The sequence below is a fragment of the Benincasa hispida genome, chromosome 11 (genome assembly GCF_027475165.1).
Source record: "Benincasa hispida cultivar pf3 chromosome 11, pf3_genome.v1.1, whole genome shotgun sequence".
Lineage (NCBI taxonomy): Eukaryota > Viridiplantae > Streptophyta > Magnoliopsida > Cucurbitales > Cucurbitaceae > Benincasa > Benincasa hispida.
Window position 1 is genome coordinate 86,038,947 of NC_143488.1, and position 9,619 is coordinate 86,048,565.

Consider the following 9,619-nt stretch of genomic DNA (forward strand, 5'->3'; position numbering starts at 1 on the left):
GTTAGTTGCAAAAATGGTAACATCTTAAGATTAATTATGACAACTTTTTAATCCTAAACAAGCTAACCATTTGTTTTGATTTTTAATACTTAAAACTTAAACATTGTTTCAATTAGTCTCTGCATAATAGAAAATGTACTAATTATCCATTTTGAAAGTCTGGTTCGATTTCATCTCACAAATATTAAACTCGACAAAATCACATCAAAACATAATCGAAAAACATAAAATTAAAACAAAATATGAACTATATGGAAAAGAAAAGACACAAGAAAAAGATTATGATAGATACAATTATTATTAGTAATTCCAAAGGCAATCAAGGGCATGATCATAAGAAGGAGGGGATTGATGAAGTTGGTATTGGTAGGAAGGTTTATTATTAGTTGAAGAAGTGACCTTCAAATTCCAATACTCCCTCTTCTTTTCCTCATCCTCTTCAAAATCCCCTAACCAAAACAAAGCGTCGTCGTTTTGGTCCTCCTCCATTGAATTGGAGAAGCAGGTCACGTGCCACGCATCTGACTCTGTTAATGGAGGAAGTAAAGAGGAGGAAGAGGAACAACTTGTTACCATCTCTGACATTATTTCATTGCCTTTTTTACCCATTGAGCTTTCACTCTTCTGGAATATTCTGCATATTACCCATTCCTTCTGCACCCAATTAAAAAATAAATGAATAAAACAAAACTTATAATTGCCTACCAATTTTCTCCTCCCAACTTATAAAATAAAATAAAATATCATTTTCATCATCTTTCTACTTCAAGCTCATTTCTAATTTCTAGTTTAGTTTATATACTTTTAAATAATCAAATTTAGTTTATGTGTTTTAATTAAGTAAATTTAAAATTAATCTCTATATACACACTTCATAGAGCTAACTTCTTTTATAATCATTTAATTTTTTATTTTTTTAAATAAATTTATAAATTATTTTTGTTTCGACGTTTTCAAAAACCAAACCAAATTTTAAAAATTAAAGAAAAATAAGTTTTACTTTTTGAGTTTAGTTAAGAACTTATGTGGTTAAGTAGGAGGCTAAAAACCATGATAAATAAGTTGTAAGAAAACAAACACAAATTTCAAAAACCAAAAACGAAATAGATATCAAATAGAGCTTAAATATTTGTCTAGAAAATACTGAACCATGAACTAAAAAACTCATTTTGATTAAGATTTATTGAAGATATAAAGTATAGAGACTAAAATAGGAAAAAGATCACAAAATACAAAAACTAAAATAGTATTTCAATCTTGAATTTTCGACTTCATCCATCTAATTTAGTCGAACTTCATAAATCATACGTATCATTCACATGATAACATGATTCAAAGCTAAGTATTAAAAGAAGAGTTAAATTACAAATTTGATCCCAACAAAAAGTTATAAGTCCATATAATTTAAAACTTAAAATTTTAGTTTTTATGATCTAACAAATTTTTCATAAAAAAATCTCTCATAAAACAATCCTTATAATAAAAAAGAAAACTTGGGGACAATTACATAGAGAGATGAAAACTGAAATTAAAGGCATTATAATATATATATAAAACACAAAATTTATTAAAAAAGAAAAGAAAAGAAAAAGAAGAAGAAAAACCTGGGATGAATTAGAAGGAAGGTGATGATAACAAGGAGAGGAAGAATTGGAGTGTAATCTATATTCATGCATCACCCAATTAGACTTATCTCCTCTGGGGGCTCTGCCTTTGTAAAAAACCAAAGTTTTCTTCATTCCCACAACATCATTTCTCCCTTTTAATATCTCTTTATCTTTCCCTGTTGCCTTCCAATACCCTGCCTCTGTTGCTCTATTTGTCCTTAATCCTGTTGGGTATTTCCTATCTTTCACACAATAAAAATACCATTCTTTCTCTCCCATTTTAGCCTTCCCTGTCCAACAAAATCCAAATCCCTATTTCATTATCAATATCAAACAGTTATCAAACGAGTCATGTTTTAGCCTTACCAGGCAAATCCCATGGCTCGCACTTGTTGAGATCGACTTCCGCGATCGCCGGAGACGAGAAAGTAGAGGAAAGGACTTTGGGGGAAAGGTAGTGTGTGATGAGCTCTTCGTCCGTCGGATGGAATCGGAATCCAGGTGGCAGTTCCATAACCCTTTGATCTTCCTCTGAATTCCCAAGTTTTTGGTGGTGGTAGAGGGAAATATAAAACAGAGGAGCTTTTGTAGAGAGACAAGAAAAAAGAGGTTTAGTGGTTAATTAAGAAAATTCTCAAATACCTTAATGCTCGTTTTATAACAACTTAACAACCCTTGTTTCTGTCTCTTTTTTTCTTCTTTCAACTTGACTAGGAACGTTTTACCTTCTTTACAAAAGCTTCAAATTTTACCCTTTTTTTAAAAAAAAATACTAATTGAGAAAGGACTTTTATATCAAATCTTATCCAATTATATGTGTACTACTTTTTCTTTCTTCTTCCTTTTTTTTTATATGCACATACTACTCGAAACGTAGGTAATAACTCGTATTTTTCTTTTAAAAATAATTATGTACAACTTAGACTGCATTTTATTTATTATCCACACAAAAATGGAATTAGAAAAAAACATATCCTTTGAAAAAACAAAAAAAAAAATGCTACATGGCAAAATTTTATTGGACAATGCTTGAGATACACTAAGATACGTGCATCCGAGGGAGCACCTAAATTTTTTTCATCTTATTTTATACTTTATAATCAAGGAAAATCTATATTTTCATCTTAAGCATGGTAGAATGTTTCCATTTTCATTTTAAATTTTTAGTTTAATTTAGTCCAATAAAATGGATTATAGATGTAACATAAGTATTGCAATTCGTATCATCTAAAAACTTCTACTTTGATGAGTGAATAAAATTGCATTAAACAAGTTTGTTAAAACCTATAAAATTTTTTGAAAATCAACTCTTATTCTTTTCTCTCTCTTTTTTTTAAAAAAAATCTTATAAATTTCATGCTTAATATATGTTTTATAATTGATTCTATATATATGACGGTAAAAAAACTTCAATAACATGCACTTTTTAAAAATTTAAAATGGGTATTGCAATGAAGTGAAAAAAAAAAAAAAAAAAAGGGAATAGGAATAATTATCTAAATTTAACGTGCAGTTAAATGAAATTAAAATTTGATGTATAAATTGAGAAGCAAACTTCAATTAAAATGGATGAATTTGCGATTTCTGAACTTTTTAAAAAAAAAAAAATGTCTTTCATTATTTAAAGTTTATTGACAATTTCTATAGAAGGAATGACTTTGAAAAAGAAGGAAAACTGTGAAATAATGTGAATGAAATATATTAAACTCAAAAAATAAAGACTTTGGGTTTTTTTTTTTTTTTTTTTTTTTGAAGAAAATAAAAGTTGGGAATGGAATTGAAATTATTGGGATAGTGAATAGGGAATAGTGTACTTTGGTTAATTAGGTCAAAAGGGGAGAGTTGGAGAAATTAAAAGTCATTGTGTTAGTTGTTATCTGCCTAAACAAAAAGTCATCGACTTTATAACAATATAAAAATGTCTTCGTGTGGAAGATATCCATATTTTCAATTTCTTATTTACTTCCTTTTTTTTCATATATTGATATGAAGTTGAATTGGTCAAATATTCTTATGTGTGGTCTAAGGTCGGTAAACAGGTGAGTCGATAACAATACTACACTAATTAACCTATATTATTTTTTTTTAAAGTTCGAAAGTATTTTTGATCGGTAAACTTTTTAGAATGGTAATAATTTAGTGTCTACATTTTGATTTGTAACGATTTCATCAATATACTATTAATTTTATAATAATTTAGTTTTAAAAATCTGAATTAAGGACTTAATTTTATAACAACCAAATCTATAGGAAGCCCTTTAGTTTTTTTTGTACTTTAGTATATTAGAATTTAGTTTTTGTATTTTTAAATTTATGGCAATTAGTCTCCATATTTTCAAATTTATCGATTTAATCCCATTATTGAAAAAAAAAATATCAAATTTGAATGTCACTTTTTATTAATTAACAATTTAGACTTTGTAACTTATAAATATTTTGGGTCCCTATTTAGTTTATCATGCGACCTAAATAGGAAATTTCATTAAATTTTAATTTTCATGATAAGGACTGTGTCATGGAAGATTTTATGATATAGTGACTAAATTGTTACATATTTAAATTAAAAAACTAAATTGTTACAAAATTAAAAATATGAATAAACATTGTAAATCCAAATTATATACTAAATTTTTAATTACATGAAAGTTTAGACACCAAAAGTGATTTTTAACTTGTAATAAATGGTTAAACATTTCAAACCCTTTCCGGTGCAAAACTTATAATAAATGGTTTACCTCTCATAGGTCTTTTTTTTTATATAATTTTGCCTTAATAATTTTCTTATTGTTGTGAAATTGAAGAGCATAAGAGAAAATATAATATAATAGTATATAAATATAATAATAAAATAAATAAATAAATATAAAAATAAAATAAAATAATTAAAATTATGAAAATTTAATAATATGAAATTTTAGTGGAAATTTGAAGTGGATTTCTCACCAATGTGTGTGATTTTAAGATCCACCAAATGTCGCTACTTATAAAGTGACAAGTTGGATGTGGTCTTATATGGACACCAAATATAAATAACTATAAGGCACATGAACAACATCAAGATTGACACATGGCTTTTAGGACACTAAGCAGTGGGCATCCATTTATTTTTATAATATTTATAATACATTCCCTTAGATGCTCACGTATATATAAAACATGCCTAGTTAAAACCTTACTAGAAAAAACCCAATGGAAAAAAAACCTAGTGAAGGAAAAAGAGTACATATTTCATATACCATATAGTCTTAAAAGAATACAATATATTTACTCTCCCCCGTGAAAACATCACTTAAGATCTCTAAGTTTCCACATTCCAATGTTGTGCACCAAGTTTTCAAAAATTGCGGTTTTATCCTTCGAACAAATTTGTTGTACAGTGATGTCGTCATTTTCTTCAATATCATGAGTGTAAAAAAGCTTTGATGAAATGTGTTTTGTTCTATCTCCTTTAATATATCCTCCTTTGATTTGGACCATGCAAACTGTGTTATCTTCGTATAATATTATTGAAAGATTTTTATTAGAAAAAAAGCCACATGTTTCACGAATGTTGAGTAACTGATCTTAGCAAGCCACATTCTCAACTAGCCTCGTGAATTGCAAAAATTTCAGCATGATTTGAGGAAGCGGTTGTTACAGTCTGTTTCACTGATCACTATGATATAACTATTTCTCCACGTGCGAACAGATAACCTATTTGAGATCTAGCTTTGTGTAGATCAGATAAATATCCAGAATCTGCATATCCAACTAGGTCAAAATTTTATTTATTTGAATAAAACAAACCCATATCGATTGTTCTTTAGAAATAATGGAGTATATATTTAATTATGTTCTAATGCCTTTTTGTACAGAAAGAACTATATCAAGCTAATAAATTTACTGAAAAAGTAATATCTAATCTTGTATTATTAGCAAGATACACAAATGCACTAATTGCACTAAGATATGGTACTTCAGGACTAAAAAGTTCTTCATTATCGTCTCAAGGTTGAAGTATATCTTTCTTCATATCCAATGAACGGACTTCTATTGGAATATTTAATGGATGAGCTTTGTCTATATAAAATATTTTCAAAAATTTTCCTGTATAAGTTGACTGATGAATAAATATTTCATCTGCTAAATTCTCAATTTAAAAACCAAGGGGAAAAAAATCTGAGATCTTTCATTTCAAATTATTTCTTAAAATATTCTATTACTTTTGAAAGCTCCTTAGAAGTTCCAATTATATTCAAGTCATCAATATATACAGTTATAATAACAAATTTTGATTGCGAATTTCTTTATAAAAACACACACACATATTGGATTATTTTGATATTCTTCTTTCAATAAATATCTACTCAGTCGATTGTACCACATCTGTCCTGATCGTTTCAATCCATATAAAATGATCTTTGTAACTTTATTGAATACAATTCCTTGGAATTTGATGTGTATCTTTCAGGTACCTTAAATCCTTTTAAGATTCTCTTATAAATATCATTATCAAGAGATCCATATAAATTTGTTGTGATACATCCATAAGATGCATATCTAGACTTTCATACACAGTCAGACCAATTAAATATCATAGTGTAATTACATCCACCACCTCATAATTAATACCAGGTCTTTGTAAAAAATCTTGTGCAACTAGTCTTGCTTTGTATCTTGTACCTTCATTATTTTCATTTCTTTTTCTCCGGAATACCAATTTGTATCCCACATGTTTGACGCCTTCTAATGTTCGGACTACTGGTCCAAAAACCTGCTTTTTTTAAAGTGATTTTGATTCTGCCTCGATTGCTTCTTTCCACTGAAACCAATTTTTTTTATGTTGACATTCTTCAACAGATCTTGTTCTGGATCCTCATTTTCAGATATAATATCAAAAGCAACATTATAAGCAAAAATTTTGTCAATAACTACATTAGTTTGATTTCATCTTTTTTCTATCATGACATAATTGATTGAAATCTCATTATTATCTTTAGGTATTTCACCTTCCTCACTAGTTATGTTGGGGATTTTTCATGGGTATTCCCCAACCAAGTCTTTTTTACTATTAATTATTTTTCGTTTTTTAGGATATTTATCTCTGAAACCTACTAGTCTACCACGCTTCTAACGTGTTCCAGACTCATTAGTGTCAATTTGTTGTGTTGGGATATCAATTTTTTATGGAACATTTACAGTTGGTATATGTGACTTAGTTACTTTTTTTGCATTTATAAATGCATCTGGTAATTGATTTGCTATATTTTACAAATGTATTATTTTCTGAACTTCAAGTTCACAATTTATCTCATTAAAATGACAATCAGTAAATCTTGCAGTAAATACATCACCCATCAGGGGTTCAAGATATTTAATATTGATGGGGAATCATATCCAATATATATGGGGAATCATATCCAATATATATTCCTAACCTCCTTTGAGGACCCATCTTAGTGCATTGTGGTGGAGCAATTATACCATATACTACACATCCATAAATTCTCAGATGGGAAATATTTGGCTCATAACCATAAGCTAATTGTAATGGCGAGTACTTATGATAAGCTATTGACTTAATGCATACAAGTGACACTGCATGCAAAATAGCATGTCCCTATATAGATGAAGGAAGCTTAGCTCTCATAAATAATAGTTTAATAATTAATTATAAGCTTAGCTTTTAGGGAGGCTTGATAAAAGTCAACTAAGTGTTTTGACGTACGATAGATATGTGACCAATGCTCAGTCATTCCGTATCGGAAGCATTTATTTTCAACACTCTTTGAACTCTTATCTTGTAGAGTTTTTCCTTTGTGATCATCATTTTATGTGATTCTTTTGAAATTTGAATGATTAGAATGACCACCACGAAAATAATAATTATTTCTTCCTATATCACGGTCATGACCTCGATCACGACCATGGTCACGACCACGACCTCGATCATGATTATTAATATTCACAACATTCATTTTAGGGAATAGTGTTGTTCAGCTGGTGAGATTCGTGGTTCTTTATCAATAACTCGTTATTTTGTTCGGCCACAAGAAGACATGAAATTAGTTTAGAATATTGTTGAAAACCTCTCTCAATATTACTGCTGTAGAAGCATATATTCGAGACATGAAATATAGAAAATGTCTTCTCTAACATATCAGCATCAGTAATTTCTCCCCATAACAACAATTTTGAATTGATTTTAAATAATGCGGAATTGTAATTATTTACTAATTTAAAATCTTCTAGTCTTAAATGCATCCACTCATAACGAGATTTAGAAAGAATAACTATTTTTTAATGATCATATCTTTTTTCCAAATTTTTTTACAAGATACGGGGATCTTTTATTGTAAGATACTTCATTTTTAATTCTTCGTTGAGATGATGACGAAGGAAAATCATTGTCCTGACTGGATGTCGTATTTTCTTCTTTAATTGTTTCTCCCAAGTTCATAGCATTCAAGTGAATTTCAACATCGAGCACCCATGACAAATAATTATTGTCATTAATGTCAAGGGCTACGATTCTAATTTTGTAAGGTTTGTCATGGCACATTATCACAAAATATTATACTTATATTAGAAATTTAATATATACTAAATATATAAAATAATATTTAATTTATTAATTGTAATAAAGAGGAAAAAAAACCGACTTATCTTTAGAACCTACCTTCAGCAATGGAAACAACAGGAGTTCATGCTGATAACGTGTTGTGAAATTGAGGAGCGCAATGGAACACAATGGATATGGAGAAAATATAATATAATAGTATATAAATATAATAAATAAATAAAATAATAAAATAAAATAAAATAATGAAAATTTAGTGAAAAATTAAAGTGGATTTCTCACCAATGTGTTTGATTTTAAGATCCACTAAATGTCACTATTTATAGGCAAAGTGGCAAGTAGAATGTGGTCTTACATGGATACCAAACATGAATAACTATAAGACACATGAACAACATGAAGATTGACACGTGGCTTTTAGGACACTAAACAATAGACATCTATTTATTTTCATAATATTTATACTACTTATTTATTAATTAATTTTTTTGAGTCATCATTAGTAGTTAGGAGATTGAATCATCAACTTTCTTTGATAATTATTGGTATCTTATTCACTAAATTATACTTTGACTCTTTTTTCTAGTTTTCATTTATTTATTTATTTATAATTATTTATTAATTATTTATATTTCTTAATGGTTACCTAATACCACGTTTTTATTCCATTTTCATGTGAATGTTTTTTAATTACAACCAAAGAATTTCAACTTCAAACTTTTAATTTTAAGAGAGATACGTTAAAATGAGTATAACTCAATCGGTATCAAACATGTGTTGTCAACTTCAAGATCAGGAATTTGATCCCTCACCCCACATATTATTAAAAACAATAATAACAAAGATAATACATGCCATTTCCATCTATGGTTAATAACATGATATTAAAATCTTCAATTTCATATGAATGAGAGAATAGAGATTATGGTGTTGAAACACGGGATAATTTTTTCTTTTTTTTTGCAAATCTTACTTTTTGAACCATGTGATAATTTTTTTTTTTTCAAATTTTACTTTGATCTTCAACATCTAAATTTTTGTTGTCTTCACCTTTAAAAATGTAAATTGATTCTATTTTAATCTTTAATTAAACTTTGTATATAAAGTTATGGTAGCCATTATGGTAGATTTTAGTTAATTCATTTTAAAACTTAACACTTGCACTAAACTACTAGACTTGAAATACTTATACTAGAGACACTAATAGTGTATTAGGTCATATTCAATTTTTTTTTATATATATATATAATAATAAAGTAATGACAATAATTGAAATTGTTTTGTGTTCAAAATTTTGGACTTGACCTAAAGATATAGATTTATTCCTAATTTCCTAATTTAGCCCATATTTCTTAAAAAGTATTAATTTTACCTATATATAATGTATGCTCTTTTTTGTATAATCATTTTGTAAAATGCCTAAAAAATATCATTAAACTTGTGAGAAATGAAA

General features: G+C 27.8%; 1 protein-coding gene across 2 annotated transcripts; it reads right to left on the reverse strand.

Annotated features, from left to right (window-relative positions):
* Nucleotides 1-264: 264 nt before the first annotated feature.
* Nucleotides 265-2,299, reverse strand: LOC120091431 (NAC domain-containing protein 100-like). Of its 2 annotated transcripts, none has more exons than XM_039049453.2 (3): nucleotides 1,974-2,299; nucleotides 1,605-1,897; nucleotides 265-651 (listed from the first exon to the last, which is right to left on the reverse strand). In XM_039049453.2, the coding sequence occupies exons 1-3, from the start codon at nucleotides 2,119-2,121 to the stop codon at nucleotides 301-303; spliced, it is 792 nt and encodes a 263-aa protein (XP_038905381.1). In that variant the 5' UTR covers nucleotides 2,122-2,299; the 3' UTR covers nucleotides 265-300. The 2 variants fall into 2 exon arrangements, with proteins under 2 accessions (XP_038905381.1, XP_038905380.1); XM_039049452.2 differs by having other exon boundaries at nucleotides 265-654; nucleotides 1,974-2,281.
* Between the last annotated feature and the right edge of the window lie 7,320 nt (nucleotides 2,300-9,619).